The 24,697-nt window shown below is 36.1% G+C and overlaps 1 protein-coding gene across 2 annotated transcripts; it reads left to right on the top strand.

The window, feature by feature from the left end:
* The first annotated feature begins 10,463 nt into the window (after positions 1-10,463).
* Positions 10,464-24,243, top strand: LOC140797643 (glutamate synthase 1 [NADH], chloroplastic). Of its 2 annotated transcripts, none has more exons than XM_073151250.1 (23): positions 10,464-10,760; positions 10,943-11,358; positions 11,437-11,556; positions 11,715-11,828; positions 11,974-12,126; positions 12,250-12,350; positions 12,607-12,703; positions 13,314-13,423; positions 13,544-13,647; positions 13,788-13,967; positions 14,059-14,402; positions 14,518-14,582; positions 14,672-15,141; positions 15,662-16,531; positions 16,785-16,939; positions 17,455-17,616; positions 17,857-19,416; positions 19,616-19,834; positions 20,542-20,816; positions 21,311-21,616; positions 22,195-22,462; positions 22,855-23,112; positions 23,737-24,243. In XM_073151250.1, exons 2-23 carry the CDS (start codon positions 11,011-11,013, stop codon positions 23,983-23,985), a joined length of 6,528 nt encoding a protein of 2,175 aa, XP_073007351.1. In that variant the 5' UTR covers positions 10,464-10,760; positions 10,943-11,010; the 3' UTR covers positions 23,986-24,243. The 2 variants fall into 2 exon arrangements, with proteins under 2 accessions (XP_073007351.1, XP_073007350.1); XM_073151249.1 differs by having other exon boundaries at positions 19,613-19,834.
* Positions 24,244-24,697: the final 454 nt, after the last annotated feature.

The following is a 24,697-nucleotide window of genomic DNA, read 5'->3' as shown; positions in this document are numbered from 1 at the left end:
TGACGTGGGAGAAAACTAGGTAGAATATATTAAGAGAAGCATTGCTTATACCGGAAGAAGGAAGACGCATAAGAGACGCGAACCAATTGGAATTAAAAGAGCAACTGTTAGTGATGATGGATAATGATATCCGAGCTCTTTTTTTAATATATATAATCCTATTCATTTGATGACTTGTTTGTTGTTAAATAATTTAATTTATGGTATTCATTTGATGGAAAGTGTTAGAATATTTGTGTCTCTCAATAATCTTAGAGGAATATCTATGCAAAAATCAACTGTTATATATATATATAAATAGTTTTCATCGGTATAGATATATGGAAAAGATTTGCATATAGCATTTTATTTTTTAATAAAATTATAATTTATGCTCTATATTTTTATTATTTATAAATTGAGGTGACCCTCCCAACCGCTACATCTAATCCCTTGCCGACATCATCCTTGCAGTTATTTCCTTTTTTTTATCGGATAACAAGTCGGACGACTCCTTATCCCTAACATGCTATTCTCGGATAGTCCACGCAGGTCGTGTGAATATCCAACTTATAGGAGGCGGTTTGCTTGCCTTAGGAGTTAGGAAGGATAGCTTTTTATCTAAATCTTTATCCCGAACGATTTATTCGAGTGATGAACATGTGATGTGTGCCGGCTTATGTTAGCTGAAATCACACGTGGGAGAGTTACTTTGTTATCACTCTTTTAAGTAAATTTATCAAAAATGCCCCTAGAATTTATTTTTATTATTAATGCATTAAGAATACCGTGTCGTTAGTTTTTTTTTTTTTTAATAAAAATACACAGTAAAACGAGTTACATTAATCGTAGATGTAAAATAACCTTATTCTTCGAATTAAGGTAGGAATAAAAATGGAGTTAGATTTAAGATCAAATGATTTTTTTTTTGCATTTTTAAAATTTTAAATTAAAAGCAAAATGTCAGTCTTGGGCCAGATAAGTCATGGGCTGGCCCAATCTTGCATCCAATCCGAGCCCTCAAAGATATTATCAGATCGAAAGATTTATTTTACCTTATGATATGCAAACATGAATTAAATAATTTGCTACAACAACTAGAATAAATGCGGGGAAAAAAATAAATAAAAATAAGATGAACGCTAATTAATCTCTCCTGTTGCAAATTGTGAAGAAGAGTAGTAAAATCTGAAAGCTAGATAACAATAGGGTGCTTTTGAAGCGACAAAAATAAAAATAAAACACCGGGGGCAAACTATAAATACTAACATGATACGGTGTTTAATAATAAATAAGAGCGAAAGGCGGGATGTAAATTGTAAATTTCCCAGTCCGGCCCACCCAGCCCAATAAGAAAAAAACTATAGTCCAAGATACCGAACTTTGGCCACTTTATTGGGCTTTAACCCTAATATCCTTTAATTATATTAAGAGAAAATTAGAAATAACGCCCTATATTTTAACTATATTATAAATAGAATCATATCTTTTCATTGTTTATTGAAAATCACTTGATGAAATGGCACAATTCATCGATTCCTAAATTATTCTACTCTTACTCCGCTCATATTTCCTTTGAGATTAAAGGATAGTAGTAGTTTTAGATCAAATGCTTAAATGTGATTTGATCATATTTTAATAGATTTTAGTCTTTGAAGGCTTAATTTGGTTTTATAAATAAATTAATTAACTTATATCTGGGTAATGTAAGGTGCTATTTGTAACTTTCTTGTGTATTAATTATATCCCCAACACAAGCCAAACTCCAAGGGCTTAATCCAAACCCTAATAAAGTAATTAAGCTATTAATGAGACAAAAATAAAGCCAGGATGGCTCACTGTTGTTCTCCCCTCGGGCTTATCAACATTTTAAACTTTAACCACGTCGCGACTCTAATGATCCATCTTGGGGAAAGTGGATTAATTATTAATCCAGTTGGAGTTAATTAGTAAGGTTAAATTATTTCTCCATGGGCCCTTCTATATTCATTGTTTCAAAGCCAATCACAATAGACAAACTTAATTATTTTATAGTTTATATATGTGCGTATGCATACCCATACAAATACGTAGTATATGAATTGATTAAATTATATTAACCAAGTGAAGATTGTAACCTTTGGAGATTAGAAGAAGTTTGAAGAGCTCATCAAACAAAGGAATAGCCACTTTAAATTTGTTTTATAATTAGTAGACAAAATGGTGTCTAATCCAAGTTTAAGCAGGTAAGCTTTCTGATCACGATGCTCATGTCCATAATTTATTATTATTATTTTTCCTTCTCTCTTTCTAGCTATGCCTCCACCTTGTTTTTGTTGTTTGATTGGAATTATAGTGATTAGAAGGAATAAAATCTCAAATTATAATCCATTTGATTAACTCTAAAAAATATCTCAAACCTCATCATCTTAGTTTAATATCCACTACAAGAGAAGGATACATTTTTTATTCATATTCGAGTTGGCAAATCTCATGGCCGAGGCGTACCGAAACCGTCTAGTTTCTTAGAACCTATGAGTGCTTTTGACATTTGAATTCAAATAAAATTTTAATTCCACTTCCAAATATATATTTTTTTTTTCTTTTTCCTTTCTAGTTTTTAATCTTTTAGAGGGTGGACTTGGAGGTTAGTTGTATGCTAATGGAATATATTAAGCCCCCCCTAATGGAAGTTTTCGTGGCCTAAGCGTCGTCCTTAATTAATTAAGCATTAAACAACAGAAGGTGTTCCTCGACGAGGCAAGTCGACAATGTGAAGGATGGAATCTAGAGTTAATTTATACTAAGTTCTCTTCAAATTGGCTTTGTTATTGTGATGGTTAGTGATCTAAGCACTTGGTTTTATTGTGTTCTAAACTATGAGATTAGTTGATAGTTTATAGAGAGATGGGCTTCTTTTGTTAGTTTATTTAGCCCTTCCTTAGGCTAAGGCTTGGATAAGTCCGATCCAAAGTGGATTATCTCGACAACAAAGTTTGCAATTTGATATCTTATTTCGTATATTTCTGGCAATTGGATATCTGGATGCATGCATGTGACGAGCTTATCCAAACAGTTAAAAGCCTTTTATTCGTTTGCCTTTTGATAGGATAAGTTGAAGAGATCTCAGAGATGGCATTGGAATAATGGATAGATAGTTGCTGGATAGGATAAGCATGTGGATTAGCTATAATGTGTGAATAATTAAAGAGCAACCTTTGGGGTTATCTATTGTTAAATGCTAGATTTAGCTTTTTTTTTGGGAGGATTCGAGCTTAATTAATCAAATATATGAATAAATTTAGGCATCTCAATTTGATGCTAATATTTCTTACTGCATGGAGAAATCATTTGCTATTCACTATCATACAATCACCTCGGATTTGGATTGATGAATTGCTTCCAATTAGTTTTCTTCAATTCAGAGAAGTAGGTCTGAAATCAATGTCGATTGCTTTCATATTGCTGTTTGGATTCCATGTTCAGTATTAGGACAAAGATGCACATTTATATAGTACTAGAGACGGAACACATGCCCTTGGCTCATTTGTGCAAATAACTAATACACATATCAAAGTAGCTTTTGGGCACCTTTCATGATAACAAAACACCTATCAAACTTTTAAAAATTAGTATTAATTTATTCTTCTCTTTTCCTTTTTTTTTTTTTGTGTGTGTGCAAAATTAGTCTTCAAGGAATCAAATTTGGTCAAATTTGTCCTGCCAAATGGACATTGACTCAATAGGAAGGGAATTTATGCACACTAGCATGATAGGAATAGCAGAATTAAAAGATCTTTTTTTTTTTTTTTGGTTCAAAAAAGAAAAAGAAGAGGAAAAGTGAGAATTCACCTCATTTCTTATGTTGCAATATGAGCTTGTTCATAATTATCCATGCTTAATATCACCTACTACAATTATATGTCCATTAGACATGCCTAGTTTCTAATTAGATCTAGCTAAGTCCACTTTGGCTTCTAATTATTTTGACCTATTATTATACCAACCCCCACTGCATTTGGAGAGGTAGAGGGGAAACATTTCATAGTTAGGTGGCATTTGGGGGGAGGAAAAGTAAATAGAAAAAGTTATAATTTGATTTGATTTTTTTTATAAAAAGAATAGGTGATTAGGTGGTTTGATATATGCTTCTTTTGTGGGTTGATAGAAATCAACATCACAGCACTACAAAGTGAGAGCATAAGACACATCTTTCACAATGGGAAGTGAATAAAGTGATCAAATCTTCCAACTTAATTGTGGGTTAATCTCATTGATTTCACTAATAAGATAGAAAAATTATAGTTCTATGCCATTCTTCTTTTGGTGAATGGTTAATCTTTTTTGCTGAAAAGGAAATGTCTTTTAAGGGAACATTCCTAAGCAAAGAGGATCAAAGTCCCATTATTGAAGCATAAAGTTTGATCCACTTTCTTCTAAGATATTGACATCTCTTTGTTGCTGCACTTTTGTTACCCTCACCTTAGGGACTCTTTTCTCTCTCCATTTAATATGTCCAAATTCCAAACTATATTCTTCTCTTTTTATAACACCATAATTTTCATATTCTTAAAAAACAATCATAATAAAAATCATGCAAATCAATACGACATTTGCCCAAAATATAATTCTCCCGAGCCTAGCTCACTCATCAAATTTAAAAAGAAAATTTTATTCTAGTATAAGCCTCCTTATAATAATATAGTACGTAAATAATCACTTATCTCAATACTAATTTACTAATACCTATTTTTCTGTCTTCTTCTCTAGTCTTTTATTTTAATATTAAATATCAAATATAATTATTATAGATTAGAGTAGTTAAAAAAAAAAACTATATATTATAAAAACTTATACAGATATAACGAATAAGTATAATTATACTAATATAAAACTCATATTAGATGTAGACAAGAAATTAGCATAGAAATTAGTGAAGAATCTACATCATTGGCACCAAAAGGTTTGGTGAGCACGTGAGTAATTTTGCAAAGAGAAAAAGGTCTTTTCCAATGAGTTCATGAACCTACCAAGTTTGAAAGTGTACAAATTTTGCCATTTTCCCCTTCATATTATCTAAAATTGTTACATAATGATAGTGGATTATTATTTACCTTTTTATATATTCTTAGCAAACAAGTTCTATCAAAATCTCACATAGCTCGTCGCTTTAATTTGATAGCTTATCTTAAAAGGAGTTGAGATTATCCCTCTAATCTTCTCTGTGGCAGGTGGAATTGTGATTTTGAGCATAGTTGAGAGGTTGTTTTTGTTAAAAATCAACCAAATGAGGTCGTTGAGAAGAAGCATTCTTGCTCACCTAATCCTCTCCTATTAGGTGAGATTAAATTAATTCCTCTATAACTAGATGATCTATTACTATTTTATGTTACATTAAGGAATCGGGTGACGTGTTCACCGCTGAGATGAGAGGCGAGGGATGTAGCATCTTTATGGCTACAAACAAGACAAGCGTACAGCGGATCAGGCCCACTTGAAGCTTTTACCCCCCTTTTCTTTATTTTAAGAAATCCCGAAAATTTTATTAGGAATCAAAGTGATAAGCGGCCGGGCTTATATAAGTAGTTCGGCCTCTCAATTCCAGAGGTTAGATAGGATCATAGGATAGGCTGTTTACTATTGGAGGAGAGCTTTTGGTCAATTTTGCATTAATGACCAGCAAGTTGAGAAGAATAGTTTTTCTGTACCTTTTGTTTTCCTTCAAGGAAGAAGGCTTTCAAAACAAATAGTTGCAGTGGTTATCATGATACCAGTATCTTATTGTATGAAAAGATGAACCCTTCTTTTTTAATGGGATAATTTTATTTATACCCTGAATTAATTAATATTTTCAATATATATATATATTTGAAATATTTTTATTATCTAAGTACATATTTTGAATTAAGAAAAAAATAAGTAACTATATGAATTTCAAAATTTTTCTATTTATGTGTTTTTTTGACGAGTAAAATAAATTTTTTTTAAAGTGTTATGAGAAATATACACATATCAACTTTACCGGAATATTCATAAATGGGAAATGGAAGAAAACCATAGTAATTGACACTGCTGTCCTGTTCTTGCAAGTATTGCGGGAAAAATGAGTACCGTTTCTAAATATTGCAAAAAAGGAACAAGGTTGTTTCTGAAAAATAATATATATCACAAGTTGGAAAAATTTAAATAAAGAACATTTGTCCGTTTTGACTGTGAATCAAACCCAAAGCGAACAAATGGGGGCAAGTGGGGACCACTGGATTGGTACGACTTTTGGAGCAATCAGAAGCGAGAGGGAGGGATCGAGGTGGCCATACCATACCATACCATACCATACCATATCATTTTTCTAATACGGATGTGATCTCCTCTAACTTGCAACAAATCTCTCAAATATATTTAGGATGTTTGGTTAAAAAATACAAAAGGTTGCAGGGAATCTTGACTAAGTTGGTAAGGTATGTATATTATAATTTAAGAGCTTGTAAGTTTTTTTTTTTTTTTTTTTTTAAATAAAAAAGTGTGTAGTTGATAATATTATTTATTTTAAATAACCGATTACAATGTGATATAAAATAAGAAAGAGGATAGGACAAGAGCTCTAGGAACAAGCCTTACACTTGTCTGCGTTACAGACCAAATAATAGTTAAAGTAGATATCCAAACAAATAATATAAAGAAGATAGAGCAGACGCTTTAGAATCAAATCTCCCGCTTGGCCGGCCGATAGCATTATGCGAAGAACAATATGAGTTTTGAAATTTAACAAAACACTTAAAGATTCATTTGAGAATACTAAAGAATTGAGGAATAAAACCTAAAATAAACAAAAAATAAATAAAAAATAAATAGGAAGCGGGAGAAGGCAACCGATCTACCTAACGTCGTTGATATAATCACACAAAACAATTGGAGGCGACAGAGAAAATCCTCTTCGCGAGGGGGGAAGGGGGAAAAACACAACCCAACCCTAGCAGAGCTCTTGAATCAACTCTCTTATAAAATAAATTACAAAAATTTGAATCCGGTAATCTCTTGTTCTGATGGTTTGACCTCATTAGATAGAACATCTCCAGATGATGAGGGACTTTTCAGGAAAATAATGACTTGCATCTTAGATTTTTATTATCTTAAATATTTTAGACTAAAATCAAAGAAAATGTTTCTCAGTAAAATTGTCTACCTTAAAGGAGAACAATATAATATCTCGTCATGGAGGTTGGTGGAGTAGGTTAATTTATATTACGATATTATGATTATTATACGTAAATAATTAATTTAACTCGTATAGTGGTAATTAATAATAGATTTATCTTTAATAAAATAGCAGGGTATTTCTTAATAGGTTTCTTCAATATTTAATAAATCAACGATTATTTATTGTGTACTTTAGGAAGTGGACCCTAGTGGTATGTCATCCTATTAAACCATAAATTAACATAACGAATCGCAAAAGTTTATATATAAAAAATATTTCAAAAGTTTAAAATTAAAATTGTTTGGAATCACAAGACAAGATTAGACGAAAATAATAATAATAATATTGACTAAGAATTAAAAAAAATCATCGGGAATCTCGCAATACAGTTAGCCAGCAAATTAAATAGCAATAAAATTTAACTTCCAATATATGAGATTTATTTATTTAATTTTTTATTTCCTTCCATTTCACACCCTCCTCAATTTTTATTTTGTTAACCAATTGAAAAGCAAAGGGCAACATGCAATAACTTGCACAAATGGCCATCTTTACTCTTGCATTGGCAATAAGATTCGAATTCCAATAGACGAATCTGTGTGCATTCAAGTATTAAAAGTACAGTATTCCTCGGATTCAAAGAGAAAAAAGTTGACGAAGATAACTTGCAAAAATGACTTCCTTTGGTATTCCAAAGGTTGCTTGCATATTTGGTAACCAAGTGGACTAACTTTGAGAACTCTGCCATTATTATTATTTTTTAAAAAAAATTGTCAAGATAAATCCGATTGTCTGTATATTTATTTTATTTTTGATTAAAAACCGAAATTTAACAATCTATATTACACATACAAAAGACCCAAAACAATCAATTAATAATAATAATAATAATAATAAAGAAATAACACTGATCTATAATGCAACTTTCTAATTTACTCATTTGAATGAATGGAAGAACAATACAAATTGCAATCTATTTGTCCATGGAAAGCAACAGCAACCATCAACATCATCTATGCAATCACCACGAGACTTTTGGAACCAAGAATGCCAAGAAAACTAAACAAGAAGCTAAATTCCAATCTCCATAGCAACCAATAATTCAAGCCAAGCTGCTCCAATTGGCCGCATAAACCGTTTGCTCCCTCCTTCAAAAACCAACGGCCTCTAAATTATAAAAATATTTAAGTTTAATATAATCAGATTCAGATCATAAAATGTTACGCTTATAATTTAAGGTTTAGGCTCCTAATTAGATGTAACAAGTGAAAAAGTTTATAATCGCCGACATACCTTAATCATCCTTATATATATATATATATATATTATAATTTTTATTTATGTCACGTAGGATATGATCATAAAAGGGCGTTATATAATGGTTGCGTGGTCAACAAATCACTGTTGTTCTGCCGAGCCATGCATGATGATTCTCGTCTATAGTTTTTGGACGTCACGATGTAACGCAAATAATATAATTTATATATGTGGTGGATATTTATATTAATAATAGGGGATATGTGGACCCTTGGTGGGTCCTCCCTTAGTTTTAATTTTAGGAGATTCGAATAGGACTCTGGAATACATTATCCTATTCAATCGAGTTTTCCATGGATCTTCATGACTCAGGACAAGGATTGGATTGTACAGTGGATAATTTGTACCTTTTTTCTAAAATATTTATTTGGGATTTATTCTGGTCATGATTTGTTTAACTCTCATATGAAAATGAGTTGGATTTTTGTCGGATTTAAATTAAATCTAGATATTTTAGTAATATTATAAAAATTATATAAAATAAACACGAATAGAGTAATTACGACTAGTACCTTTAGTTTTGGTTAATTAAACATGAGAGAGACAAATTATTACTAATTACAAAGTGTAAATGTAGGTTATTATTCCCTTGATTAATAAATATAATAATAAGTTGACATTTTTTCCACCTATATAAGTATGTATTTGAATATTTATACCAAACTTAGACCTCCATAGCCCATTTTTTTTTATAAAAAATATATCATTAATTCTAAGTGGGCGAAAGAATGTCAAATTGACAGTGGAGAATCTACTAATTATAATCCTATTCTTAATGCGTTTAATGCAAAGTATGACTTTTCTTTGTTTTTTTTTTAAATATTTTGGTAGCCATGTTATGGTGACTTCTTAATTGAGAGTTTCCGTTCATCTATTTGAATTTAAACATAAAATTCGAATCAGTATTTGGAATATAAATATAATCATCCAACATGAATATATTGTTTTTTCTAAATCCTCACGAGCATTTATACTGTTTTTTTTTTCCTATTTACGTGCATATCCTTTAAAACAATCCAGATTATTTAATAATAAAAAAAATATAATTTTCTTTTAAATAAGAGTAATATATACAAAAAAAGAGGACAAATAATTTTTTTTAAAAATATATTAATTATATAGACGTCGGTATGTAAAGCTGAAAGGGACATTCATGCAAAAATCAAAAGTTTTGACTTTCAAGGGACAGATATATAAATATCAACTTTAAATAGGTGTGCGCGTAAATATATATATTTTTTACAACGTGCCAATCTTTTAAGATTCTGTGTAAAAATATTCTAATATGCCTTAAAAGATTCAATATCCTAGATTCTTCGCGGTGAATCTAGTAAAATATTCATGCACGAAAAGCCACATCTAGATGCAAATTTGGCTAAAAGTTATCCTAAACCGTGGATTAATGCTAGACCCAATCAAATCCGGTGGGTAAATTAATTCTACAGCTTAGTTTGGGAAGCAAAACCCAAAAAGCAACTAAAACATCTAATCAATCATCTCCAGTACGATTACCTCCCCTTCTTATCGTTGACTTTGATTCCTTTGACTCCGGTGAAGATAACGCTACGCAGTATTCCGATACCGCGATACGTGTTAATTAGTGGATTATTGGATAATCCTGTGATTAGTGAGATGAGATACGTTTTAGTTATTAAAAGGGAAGGAAATTAAACTTTTTCTTTTTCTTACCGCAAGTTGCGGAGCCGCGGAGGTCCGGAGCCGAGGCTAGCGAGCCCATGGGCGGAGTCCACGTGTGCTTTCGTGGGGCCCCCCACGAGCGGCTGTCGCGTGCCGCATAGGAGGGGGCAGGGGAATCCCTGGCAGTGGGCCCCAGGAGTCCATTTTTTGAGGTTAACGATTTTAATCGCAAGTGGAAAAATGGAAATAAAATTATGAGGAAAAAATGATTCGAGAGCGGGGGTAGATGGGATGGTCCCTGCGACCTCCCAGGTCACTCTCTATATATAGCGGTGCTCCATCTCAGGGAGGCGTAGAAATAGAGAGAGAGAGAGAGAGAGGGAGATAAGAGGTGAAGGGGAAGACGAGGGTTTTGGAAATCTTGTCTTTTGCGCCGTCTTCCATTTGCGATCTCCTTATCTCAAGCGAAGGATTGAGTTGAAGGGGAGAGAGGGGGATAGGCGGTTGTGAAGGGATCTGTGGGATTTTATTGTTTGGCGCTTTTTGTGGATTCGAATCCGGTGAGATCCACGAGGTTGGTGAGGAGGGGTAGCGGAGAGCAAGATCTGTTACCTTTTTATCGTTTCCCGAGGTCAAGTGTATCAAAAGGGTGGGTTGAAGATCGGGTTTCCTGTGTTTTTCTTTACTTTTTCCTAGTTTTTTTTTTTTTTTTTGGCTTGGTTTGAGAGTAAAGGTTTTAGTTCGATTGGGTCATTTGGATGAACTTTTGTACGATTTTTTTTTGACTCATCGGTTGTGGGTTTCCTCATAGATTGGTTGATTTTGGATCAGGGTTTTGCGAAAGATCAGATTTCGATCTCAAATCGTCAAAGAACTAGTTCGTCTAGAGGTCTCCGGCGATGTCCACCGCGCAAGGTTTAACCTTTAAGGTGCGAAATGAGTCGGTTGCTGTTCCTCCTGCTGCGAACATTAAGAGGAGCATACACCGGGGAGGCAAAGCAACGCAGTACTCTGTTTCCAGACAACTGCAAGCGGTTAATCTAGACAGCGAGTTCCTCGGCTCGAAGGTTCCGGTCCCGGAAGAAAGGGTTCAAGCATGGCAGCCGAAGCCGAGACTTGTTTCGCCGTCCATGTCGTTGTCGGAGTTGCCAGAGAAACCCGTGGGCCTCTACGATCCTTCCTTCGAGAAGGATTCTTGTGGTGTTGGGTTTATAGCAGAGCTCTCCGGGGAGTATAAACGCAAAACTGTGAGTATTCAGACCTAATGGGCAATTTGTGATTGAAATTTAGCATGTTTTACTAATATTGGTCGGTCCATTTTGCAGGTCGCTGATGCGATTCAGATGCTCGAGAGGATGGCCCATCGTGGCGCATGTGGTTGTGAGAAGAATACCGGTGATGGAGCTGGTATCCTTGTTGCTCTCCCCCATGACTTCTTTGCTGAGGTATGTCCATTCCTTCATTGTTTTGAGATTAGAATTTACCTTTCATGTGTTTCATATGTAGTTGGCGATAGTTTTCAAACAAGTTACCAGATATTCTTCTTTTTCGGGGCATTTAGTAATTATAATTTATGGATTTAATTTTCTGGTTTTGGTTCCAGGTAACCAAGGATGCTGGATTTGAGCTGCCACCACCCGGCCAATATGCTGTTGGCATGTTCTTCTTGCCAACAGACGAGACACGTCGGGAAGAAAGCAAAACTGTATTTACACAGGTCTGCCTGAATTTCCAATCATTAGTACTGTTGGATGAACCCGGTTTAATATTATCTAATGATCTATCTAACTTTCTGTAAACAAAGTTCTTTATATTCTTTAGTTGATTGCTTCGTGGTGAGAGATATCATATTTCATATATAGGTTGCTGAGTCCCTGGGACATGAAGTTCTTGGGTGGCGCTTGGTCCCAACTGATAACTTGGATTTGGGTGATTCTGCGGTGCGAACAGAGCCAGTCATTGAACAAGTATTTCTTTCAAAAAGTTCAAAATCCAGTGCTGATCTTGAGCAGCAGGTCAGTTCCTGACTCATCCATGTCCACTGTTCTGATTATATGGGAGGTCAAATAATAGAAACATTGTACGTTGCTGAAGACTTTCTATGATAATATTTGTCTTGTCTATATTATCAAATGCAGATGTATATACTGAGGAGGGTTTCGATGGTAGCTATCCGAGCTACTTTAAATATGCAGCATGGTGCATCAAAAGACTTCTATATATGCTCACTATCTTCGAGGTGAGACTGTTTGTTCCTTGTCCTTTTTTGCCTGAGCATGTTGGGAGATTTGATGTTTTTCTTCTCAATAATAGAATATAATTTTTGAATCAAATGGAAACTTGTGCACTTATGAAGAAGAATCTTTCTTAGACTGAGTTCTTGCTGCCTCTTTCTTTCTGATAATTTTTACACCTAATGTGTCCCTTACAAAAGATTAAGCTTATGAATAATTTGATGACGGGATTACTTACTTTTCTTTGTTCTTTGTTTACAGGACTGTTGTTTACAAAGGTCAACTAAAGCCAAATCAGCTGAAGAAATACTATTATGCAGATCTTGGCGATGATAACTTCACAAGTTATATGGCACTGGTATTACTCATTTGACATTTTTTATGTGCATGAACTCTTATCATAGTCAAGTTAATATTGGCAGCAGAAGACTTGTGAAGCTAAATGAATTTTGTTTTTTCGAATTTTGCGTTGTGTCTACTGTTTGGATGTTTTTGTTGTAAAAAGTATGAAGTACTTCTCACCTGGAGTGGCCTGGTAGGAGACCGTCTTAGTTGATACATATAAGCCTGGTTGCAGACTATGATGCGGTTCTTTTCTTGAAGATGAAACCTTGACTGAGTGGTGGAAAGGAATAATATTTGGCGAAGTTAGTTTAGAGCCCAGACTAGTTTGTATTAGATCTGAACAGCAAAGTTAGCATGGCCTGGTAGGAGACAATCTTAGTTGATCCATATAAACCTGGTTGCTGAATCTGATGCAGTTCGTCTGGAAGATGGAACTTTCATTGGGTGGTGGAAATGAATAATATTTGGTGAAGGTAGTCTAGGCCCAGACTAGCTTGTATTACATCTGAACGTCAAAGTTACAGTGGTTTTTGATTGCCTTGATGCATAATTTTCTAATTTTATTAAATGCATGCACTTGAGATAGTAGAATATCAATTTTCAAACTTCATATTTGGATGCAGGTCCACTCACGATTCTCCACCAATACCTTTCCCAGCTGGGACCGTGCTCAACCAATGCGTATTTTAGGTCATAATGGGGAGATAAACACACTTAAAGGAAATAAGAATTGGTACTGTCTTAGACAACCTTTGTATTTCCTTTTTCCCAGTTGGCATGCATATTTGTACAGTAACATCAATGCTCATATATGCTCAACTATTTATATACGGTGGATCTGTCTTTTGCTCAGGATGAAGGCACGGGAGGGTCTTCTGAAGTGCAAGCAACTCGGTTTGTCAAAAGATGAGATGAAGAAACTTTTACCCATTGTCGATGCTAGCTCATCAGATTCAGGTGGGAATTGACATGAAATCTGCACCATTTTATGCATATATTTTAAAGTAGACTTGCACTTCAAACTTTAGCAGCATTAGAACATACCTATAAACCTTTTTTCTGTTCAACTCTAAACTGGGAGAGTATTGTTAATTTAGGTGCTTTCGACGGTGTTCTTGAGCTTTTGGTTCGAGCTGGAAGAAGCCTACCAGAAGCTGTGATGATGATGATACCCGAGGCATGGCAGAACGATGAAAATATGGATCCTGATAGAAAGGCTTTGTATGAGTATTTTTCAGCACTGATGGAACCGTGGGATGGGCCTGCTCTTATATCATGTAAGATTTGTAAAGTAGTTCTGTTTAATATCTGATAGACACTCAGTTCTCATGCTAATGCAAGCTAAATTCTACTTATTCTTGTATTTAGTTACTGATGGCCGGTATCTTGGAGCAACGTTGGATCGTAATGGGTTGAGGCCTGGTCGCTTCTACATTACACACAGCGGGCGTGTTATCATGGCTAGCGAAGTTGGTGTTGTGGATGTTTCCCCTGAAGATGTGTCCAGGAAAGGGCGGCTAAACCCTGGAATGATGTTATTGGTGGACTTTGAAAACCATGCTGTTGTTGATGACGAGCATCTCAAGAAGGAATACTCAGAAGCACGACCATATGGGGAGTGGCTTAAGAGACAAAAGATATGCCTCAATAATATTGTTAATTCTTTAGCCGAAACTGACAGGATTCCTCCAGTCATATCTGGAACAGCTTCAGTAAGTCCAAATCACGGCAAATGTATTGAATTCATATTAGTTAATTTAGACTGATGTAGAAAGAGATTGACAGCAGTAGTAAACCTAAGTTCTATTTATTTTCATCTTTATACAGAATATCGGTGCACATGTCGAAAACATGGGTATTCATGGAATTATAACTCCACTAAAGGCCTTTGGGTAAGTAAAATATAGTATTACTGGTTTTTCTTTTCTTTTAGGGTTTTTTTTGCCAATTTGATTGATTTGTAACTAATTTTTAATTGCAGTTACACAGTAGAAGCCTTGGAGATGCTGTTGCTGCCTATGGGGAAAGATGCAGTTGAAGCTCTTGGCTCAATGGGCAATGACACTCCCTTGGCTGTGATGTCGAAAAGGGAGAAGCTCTCATTTGAGTATTTCAAACAAATGTTTGCTCAAGTCACCAACCCTCCCATTGATCCTATCAGAGAGAAAATTGTTACATCTATGGAATGCATGATAGGTCCAGAAGGGGATTTATCTGAAACCACTGAAGAACAGTGTAATCGGATAGCACTGAAAAGTCCTCTTCTATCCGAAAATGAAATGGAGGCAATTAAAAAGATGAACTACCGTGGATGGCGGAGTAAAGTGCTTGACATCACTTATCCTAAAACGCGTGGTAGAAGAGGTTTGGAGGAAACTTTGGATAGAATCTGTATTGAAGCTCGTGATGCAATTCGTGAAGGCTATAGGATCCTTGTACTGTCTGATAGAGGTAAGTATAATTTGCAAACTTTAATCTTATAATGAATTCTCATTGTAATGGACCAAAGTAGCAAATTATTCACTGAGGATGGCACATTATGAATCCACATCCTTCTCTGTAGAGGAACACAACCGTTGCCAATACCGAGACTGCAATCCCAAGTCCCAATATTTTTAGCTATATTCTCTCATTTCAGTCACAATTTCAGCTACATGTTTACATTAGCGAGATTGACCTACACCAAATTTTGTGTCCATAGACCATAATATTATCGTTTTATCGCTGCTTCTATTCATTTCTTTTTTCAAAATGCTTGAAGAATATGCTTGAATTAACTTCTCTTTTCTACCTTTCCATTCTCTGGTAGACTAGTTTTCCTCAAATCCGTATTTTTGCCCTTGTAAATGAATGTTTCTTCTGAACTGTCAGATGGATTTGTGCATTCCTGCTGTTTCCAGATTCTAGTTCTTATTTGAAGCTCCCGAATATCTAAACCTCACCCTTCTTTTCTTCGAATCTTCTGCTGTAGGTTTTTCATCAGAGCGTGTTGCTGTCAGTTCCCTTTTGGCAGTTGGTGCTGTTCATCAACATCTTGTCTCAAAGCTTGAGCGCACACGCATAGGCCTGATGGTGGAGTCCGCTGAGCCTCGTGAAGTGCATCACTTTTGTACTCTGGTTGGATTTGGCGCAGATGCTATATGCCCTTATTTAGCTATCGAAGCAATATGGCGGTTGCAGATCGATGGGAAGATCCCTCCTAAAGATGATGGCAAGGTTTACACACGAGAAGAACTTGCCATGAGGTACTTCTATGCTAGTAACTATGGAATGATGAAAGTTCTTGCTAAAATGGGAATATCCACTCTGGCATCTTATAAAGGTGCTCAGATTTTTGAAGCGCTGGGTCTTGCTTCTGAGGTAATCCATAAGTGTTTTGAAGGCACTCCAAGTAGAATTGAGGGTGCAACATTTGAAATGCTGGCTCGAGATGCTCTTCACCTTCACGAGTTAGCTTTCCCATTGAGAGCTTTACCACCTGGAAGTGCAGAAGCAGTTGCATTGCCTAATCCAGGGGACTATCATTGGAGGAAAGGAGGTGAAGTGCATCTCAATGATCCCCTTGCCATCGGAAAACTACAAGAAGCAGCCAAACTTAATAGCGTGGCCGCATATAAAGAATATTCTAGACGTATACAAGAGCTGAACAAGACCTGCAATTTGCGTGGTATGCTGAAGTTCAAGGATGTTGCCGAGAAGATTTCCTTAGATGAGGTGGAACCTGCCAGTGAGATAGTGAAGCGCTTCTGTACTGGTGCTATGAGCTATGGTTCAATTTCACTGGAAGCACATACTGCCCTTGCTATGGCAATGAATAAAATTGGAGGCAAATCTAATACTGGTAAGGATTCCAAGAAGGCAATCTCTGTTTGAATGAGCCTATCATTTAAATTTTAACAGCATCAATTATACGTGTGTTATATGCAGAATACATCAGTGTTTCTCCTAACAGCATATTAAATTGTCTCTTTGACAATTCTCACTATCTTACATATGGTCTCCTACTACTGGTACTAGTTAAGCAGGGATTTTTGTTAAGTATCTGTCTTCTCACTTGCTTCTAAATTTTTTTACATGTTATACCTTTATAAAAGGTGAGGGAGGTGAGCAGCCATCACGTATGGAGCCTCTTCCTGATGGTTCAATGAACCCAAGGAGGAGTGCAATCAAGCAAGTTGCTAGTGGAAGGTTTGGAGTTTCAAGCTATTACCTTACCAATGCTGACGAACTCCAGATAAAGATGGCTCAGGTATCTTTCATAATTATATGTTCTACCCTAGAGATCTATATAATTCTTTTGGTCTAGCTTCTTTTTCATAATCATGTACTTATAGTTCACAGTGTATAATTCTTTTTCTCCAGCTGCTTATGTTGATTATTTGATGCCTCCCTAGTACTACCAGGAACCAGCTACATTCTTGGAACAAAATATTCCTTTTTTGTCCTTATATTGTGGGAGATACTGCTTATTCTACAAGGCATCCATTTTTTCAGTTGCATCCATACATGATGTAGCTTTTGGGTGAGGTTGTATAGCAACACAACTTGTTGCTTTATCATATGCATCATGAAACAACCACCATGATGACCACTGAGAGGGGCCAGCTATATGGATCCCTTCCATACATCCTTTTCTATTTAATGCAAGATCAAGAGCTATCATGTCTTCTCTTACTGTCATCTCATTTCACTTTTGGACTTCCCCCATTTCAAGGAACATTTTCTTGAATTATTTTGATGATCTCCTGTTATTGATTTTTATAGGGGGCAAAGCCAGGTGAAGGAGGTGAACTTCCAGGCCATAAGGTTATTGGGGATATCGCAGTCACAAGACATTCCACTGCTGGTGTAGGGCTCATTAGTCCTCCTCCCCACCATGATATATATTCTATTGAGGACCTAGCCCAGCTCATTCATGACCTAAAGGTATATAATCATTATTTTCAAGAAAAGCTCTTATTTTATGCAATAACTATAACTGTCTTAAATTGGCAATATTATTGTTTTCTTCTGCTCTGTAGTATTGTTGTCTTCTGGAGTCTTTTCAATAATTGCCAGATAACGAATATTGCTTTTTCTTCCAAGATTAGTACCTATAAATTATAAATACACACCAAATATCTTGTATGTCAATCATGATGCTAATTCTTCTTTCCTTCTCTGTAGAATTCAAATCCAGGGGCTCGAATCAGCGTTAAGCTGGTGTCAGAGGTTGGTGTTGGGGTAGTTGCTAGTGGAGTTGTGAAAGGGCATGCTGACCATGTTCTGATTTCTGGCCATGACGGAGGCACTGGGGCTTCCCGTTGGACTGGCATAAAAAATGCAGGTCTTCCTTGGGAGCTTGGCTTGGCAGAGACACATCAAACTCTAGTGCAAAATGACCTTCGTGGTCGAGCTGTTCTTCAAACAGATGGCCAGTTAAAAACTGGAAAAGATGTTGCTGTTGCTGCTCTACTTGGTGCGGAAGAGTTTGGTTTCAGCACTGCACCTTTGATAACTCTTGGTTGCATTATGATGCGAAAATGCCATATGAATACTTGTCCAGTTGGCATTGCCACTCAGGATCCAGTACTTCGTGAGAAGTTCGCTGGAGAACCAGAGCATGTCATAAACTTTTTCTTTATGCTGGCAGAGGAGGTCCGCGAAATCATGGCTCAGCTAGGTTTCCGCTCACTTAATGAAATGGTTGGCCGTGCAGATATGCTGGAGGTTGATAATGAAGTGGTGAAAAGCAATGAAAAATTGGAAAATATTGATCTCTCACTGCTACTTAAACCTGCTGCTGAGATTCGGCCAGGAGCTGCTCAGTACTGTATTGAGAGGCAAGATCATGGTCTGGACATGGCATTGGATAACAAACTTATATCTTTATCAGAAGTTGCACTCAAAACAGGTGTTCCAGTTTTCCTTGAGGAACCGATTCAAAATGTAAACCGAGCAGTAGGTACCATGCTCAGTCATGAAGTTACAAAGCGGTATCACCTGGAGGGGCTACCTCCAAATACCATCCATATTAAACTAACTGGAAGTGCTGGTCAGAGCCTTGGCGCTTTTCTCTGTCCTGGAATCACCCTTGAGCTTGAAGGGGACAGCAATGACTATGTTGGGAAAGGGTTATCTGGTGGAAAGATTGTAGTTTATCCTCCAAGAAAAAGCACCTTTGATCCAAAGGAAAACATAGTCATCGGGAATGTTGCTCTATATGGAGCTACAAAAGGTGAGGCATACTTTAATGGAATGGCAGCAGAGAGATTTTGTGTCCGTAATTCAGGTGCTCAAGCAGTAGTAGAAGGTGTTGGTGATCATGGATGTGAGTACATGACAGGTGGCACTGCTGTGATACTTGGGAAGACTGGGAGGAACTTTGCTGCAGGTATGAGTGGTGGAGTTGCATATGTTCTCGACATGGACGGTAAGTTCCACAGTCGATGCAATCCTGAGCTGGTTGATCTCGAGGATGTTGTAGAAGAAGATGATGTCATACAGTTGAGAATGATGATAGAGCAACATCGGCGTCATACCGAAAGTGATTTAGCTAAAGAAGTCCTCTCCAACTTCCAAAGCTTTCTTCCAAAGTTTGTGAAAGTACTTCCACGAGATTATAAGAAGGTTCTCCAGAACATGAAGGCCGAGAAACTTGCTAAAGCTGACAAGCAAGAGAAAAGAAAGATGATTAAAACATCTGATGAGCTTAAGGAGTCGGGAGGTTCCTCATCGAATAAAAAGGTAAGGAAATTTCTTGGTGGATACGGTTACAGATTCTTTGTTCATTTAACCACTCTCCCATTCCTGAGAAGTAGAAGTTGTCTTCTCATGTTTGCACCGTCTTGCTCGAAGCTGATATCCTCTTCAGTAGACTGTTAAATTTATCTTTCTTGATGAATTTCATTCTTAATTCAGCCTTGGCTAATCCATTTACTAGCAGGAAGTTCAAGATGCTGAACCATCAATTAGGCCAACTGAGGTTGATGATCCCGTAAAGAAGGGTGGCTTTATTAAATATGAGCGGAAAAACATTTCCTACAGAGATCCTGAGAGTAGAACAAATGATTGGAATGAAGTTGCTATTGAATCAGTGCCTGGGCCACTACTGAAAACACAATCTGCACGTTGCATGGATTGCGGAACCCCCTTCTGTCACCAGGTAACTATTTGAATTTGCACCCGTAAATTGTTGCAAATGCTCTTTCCGTGATTTTAGTTAATTTTCATGTCACGAAGATTGCTAGTATCTTTGGACTTTCTACATGCCTAAAAATTTGTGTGCTAGAACAATTAAAGATTAGTTTATGGTAGGATTTCGAAAAAATAATAACTCAAGTTTTCTCATGTGGGGAAATTCTGTGCGTGTTTTATATATATGATCTGCTACAGGTGATATATTTGTCTTGCAAGCAATTTACTCTCTAATAGGTACGGGAATCCTTTTAATGTATTTAGTGTCCACTGCCTTTATATGGATTTAAAAACTTATGTTAGCATCCTGGTTTTCTGACTTTTTTTTAGACTTTTAGGGACTGTGATTGGAATTGAACCATGATGTAGCCATCTGGTTCTAGTCCTCGCATCTTTACCTTTATTTAAAAGGTTTATAAAAGGTCTGCTATATTGGAGGAGATAAAGTTCACTTGTAGCAAAGAGAAATTCATTCAACTTATTATGTATTTTGTGGTTGTTACATATGATTTCCTTACAAATGAAGTGGGAAATGGCCGTTTATTTCTTACTTAAATTTTTGCATGATACTGTTGAAATCCTAGCCATCTTGCCAATGGTTTTGCATGTTCTTTTGTTGAACCAGTTTGCAGATTTCTGATGACTTAATCTATGTTGCTTCTGTTTTTTTTGCAGGAAAGTTCTAGGGCAGGGTGCCCTCTTGGAAATAAGATACCAGAATTTAACGAGCTAGTCCATCAGAATAGGTGGCGTGAAGCATTGGATCGGCTCCTGGAGACAAATAACTTCCCTGAGTTTACTGGCCGAGTTTGCCCTGCTCCTTGTGAAGGTTCATGTGTTCTTGGCATCATTGAGAAGCCTGTATCCATAAAAAGCATTGAGTGTGCCATCATAGACAAAGGCTTTAAAGAAGGATGGGTTGTACCTCGACCTCCACTTCATAGAACAGGGTATTCATTGTCCAAATTCTGCTTCAACTCTTTTTTTCTTATATAAGTAGTCTTAACTCTTAAGTTTTTCATTACAAGGTTGTGTACTTCTGTCTATTATATAGTCTGTGGTTGAGTAGTTGGGATCACATCACGCTTTTCAGGAAAGTTACTGCAGATTCATTGTGCACAAGAGAAGTGCTTGGATCATATAATGTCGAGAACTAATGACAGTTTGACTAACAATTGAATGACATAAGCATGCTGGCATGTTGTTCATACTCTTTGAGAGTACTTTTCCTGACAAATTTAGTTATCTGTGACATGTGTGGTTGTGTATAACAATTATTTACCGAATTAAATAGCATATCAGAAGCTGGTCTTCTCAACATTGAAATGGATTATCTGCAGGACTGATAAATTTAAACCATAAAAAATAGGCTTCACACTTTCAGTATCTTTTCATTTGTCTGTGCAACACTAGTGTCACTTCACAGCCTGTTTCATTTATGCAGAAAGAAAGTTGCCATAGTTGGAAGTGGGCCAGCTGGCTTGGCTTCTGCTGATCAGCTAAACAAAATGGGCCATTCAGTCACTGTTTTTGAGCGCGCAGACCGAATCGGAGGCTTGATGATGTATGGAGTTCCAAACATGAAGGCAGACAAGATTGATGTTGTCCAACGCCGAGTTGATTTGATGACTAAGGAGGGGATAAATTTTGTGACGAATGCCAGTGTTGGAACGGATCCTTCGTATTCCCTTGATCGTCTTCGTTCTGAAAATGATGCAATTATTTTAGCTTGTGGAGCTACAAAAGCAAGGTAATAAAGCACATGCCTACCTTAGCTGAAGATGTGCAAATATGATAACTTGAACTTTAGTAGGTTGTATTGCATATCTTTCTTGCTAGCGGTTATTACTTATTTGTGAAAAGTAAATTCTTAGGAATTTATTTGCAAGTATTCTACCAAATAATTCAGTTGCTGAAAATCCTTTTTTGCAGTTTGACATTTTATAAGACTGATTTAGCACTGTCTGTCTTGTTATAAGACCTGATGGAAAAATTATACAGGTAGTTAAGAAATTATGAACTCTGAGGGGAGTAACAAGTTTTCTAGTTTAAATTCTGTTAAGGTTGAATTAATATTTGTCCACAATGTAGTATCATGCATATGCAAATTAACTATTATGATCTTGAATTTGTTTGATTTCTCATTTTTAATTACTTGTGCATGTTTCTTCATGTATATATATATATATATATATACGCTTGTGAATTTATGTTAATGATATATAGCTGATGTATCATCTCATTATCATATTGTCCTTTTCTTTATGACTACTTTGGTTCCTATGATCCTATCTGTATCTTATGCATCAAGAACACATTCTTATACAGGGATCTGCGAGTTCCTGGACGGGAATTCACAGGGATTCATTTAGCAATGGAGTTTCTTCATGCGAACACCAAAAGCTTGCTTGATAGCAACTTGCAGGACAATAATTACATATCTGCCAAGGGGAAAAAGGTGGTTGTTATAGGTGGCGGAGATACAGGTACTGATTGTATTGGGACATCCATCCGACATGGTTGCAGCAGCATCGTAAATTTAGAACTTCAACCGGAGCCACCTCGTGAAAGAAGGCCAGATAACCCATGGCCCCAGGTCCATTTCTCTCAATATTATTTGCCATATATATTGCACCATAAAACTCTTAAATTTCTTTAAATTGAATTTCACATGAACTGAACTATAGATCAGATTGTCATGTTATGAAAATAAGCTTTCAGAAAAGGCTGGAAAAAGAACAATCCAGAGCTGCTTTACTTTTCCCTATTGTGATTCTGTCTGCCCGACCTTGAAGAATGGGAGGCAATATCAAAGAAGCTTTTCTTTTCTCTTGTTTGGATATAGCAAGAGAGGAGAACTGACCTTTCTCTTGCTTTCATCTTCCCCTCCTGGCCCTTTTTTCTCCTATTCTCTCCTTAAAAATCATTCTGAATGAAGAAAAGCGGCCTGAAGTGCAAAATTCTCATTTTTGTGTTCTTTTGTTACAGTGGCCAGAAGTTTTCAAAGTGGATTATGGTCATGAGGAAGCTAAAACCAAGTTTGGGAAGGATCCAAGAACATTTCTCGTCTCAACCAAGCGATTTTTGGGTGATGAAAATGGAGCTGTGAAAGGTCTTGAGGTGATAAGTGTACAGCGGGTGAGGGATAGCAGTGGAAGATACAACTTCCAGGAAATTGAGGGCACTGAAAAGATAATTGATGCTGACCTCGTCTTCCTTGCTTTGGGCTTCCTTGGTCCTGAATCGGTCAGTTCTTTCTACTATTTGTTTACACAATAATACAAATATTTGTTCTACTATTTGTTTACTCCATAATACAGATATCTGTTCACATTATCCCTTTGCAGTTATTACACATCCTGCATTCACCTTCAGTTAGCTATCTAGATATTTCTTTTTTATATGATTGACATGTGCTGTACTAACTGTAACTATTTTCTTCTTTTGTATGGAGTTTTTGTGAATTTCACCCTTGTATTATGTAATACTCTGATGACATAAAGTATTCTGTATTCCCAGTTTTTAAATCTGCACATAGTGGTTTTTCCACATCCCTTCTTACATTTACAGAATATCTGCCTTCTGCTTGGAGTTTCACATAATGATACAAAGGTATATATCGGATTGCTTATTTGCAAAGTTCACGCCACAAGTTTTTGCTGGAAGTTTAGTCAATTGCATATTTAGTACCTTTTATTTCTAGAAGATTCATCTGGTTGTAGTACCTATCGCAGATTTACGGATAACATTTATGTTGTCACATTAGAATGTATTGGTTAGTTAAGTTCATCTTCCAAGGTATCTAAGATACTCAGGAGAAAGGAAGCCCTTAAAAGGTCTAATTTTCACATGCCTTCTATATCCTTGCAGACTGTTGCAGATAAGCTGGGTGTGGAACGAGACTTCAGATCAAACTTCAAAGCCGACTTTGGGCGATTTGCAACCAACGTGGATGGTGTATTTGCTGCAGGGGACTGCAGGCGTGGACAGTCACTCGTCGTTTGGGCTATCACTGAGGGCCGCCAAGCAGCTGCCGAAGTGGACAAGTATTTGATGGGAGATGAGGCCAAAGCTAAAGAGGATGCTCCTGAAGATCTGGTTCAGATTGCCGCCAATTAGACGATTTGAAGTTTGTGGTCGGAAGACTAAGTTGTTTTTGTTTGTGTGAAAGGAGAGCCTATTGTGTTCTTCTAACAGTTCTTTTTTGGGTCAAAGCTTGAAAATTTTGTTGGGGTTCTCTCTTTATTTTCCTTACTTCCAATGATGTTTGTCCAAAGGCACAGTTCGTGCTGTTTATGAATAATGTATAGCATTTCCTTGAAACTAATAATCGTTGGGAAATTGTTCCCCGAGTATTAAAAAAGCAACTTGAGCTTATTATCTTTTCTTTTTGTGTTGATTAAACAAAGTAATACAACTTTATTTTTCACCTGCTACTTGTTTATCCAAACACTATTTTCCCATTTGTTTTCTCTTACCAGTATAACTTATGCTCCTATTTTGGGTGCATTTACAAGACCTTATATTGATTCATAATGAAATTCCTTAGAATATTTTAAGACAGAAAAACGCGAGAGAAGAGAAAGAAGGAAGAAAAAAGCCTTCAAGATTTCTTGCACTACATGAGACTTACGTATAAATTGCTTTTTCCAAATAACTCTAACTTACTATAAAGAAAATTGTTGACCAATTCAATTCAAGAGTTCATTTCAGCTACTTACATAGAACTCGATGTTCTTCAATAATTTTTCTCTTCTTAAATGATTTTACTTAGAAAACTCATGTATTTAAATATCTGAAATAAACTAGAAGTGTCAAATGAACGACGACC

Source organism: Typha latifolia, chromosome 11, assembly GCF_019914945.1.
Source record: "Typha latifolia isolate L0001 chromosome 11, TyphaL0001v2, whole genome shotgun sequence".
Taxonomy (NCBI): Eukaryota; Viridiplantae; Streptophyta; class Magnoliopsida; order Poales; family Typhaceae; genus Typha; species Typha latifolia.
This window is presented reverse-complemented; position numbering and strand designations above follow the sequence as displayed.

What these genes read in the sequence shown, in the direction of transcription:
- LOC140797643 (XM_073151249.1), top strand. Translation starts at nt 11,011, where the DNA reads ATGTCCACCGCGCAAGGTTTAACCTTTAAGGTGCGAAATGAGTCGGTT. An exon ending in GCAAAACTGTATTTACACAG is followed by an intron (nt 11,829 to 11,973) that starts GTCTGCCTGAAT and finishes TTTCATATATAG; the next exon opens with GTTGCTGAGTCCCTGGGACA. An exon ending in CAGATAACCCATGGCCCCAG is followed by an intron (nt 22,463 to 22,854) that starts GTCCATTTCTCT and finishes CTTTTGTTACAG; the next exon opens with TGGCCAGAAGTTTTCAAAGT.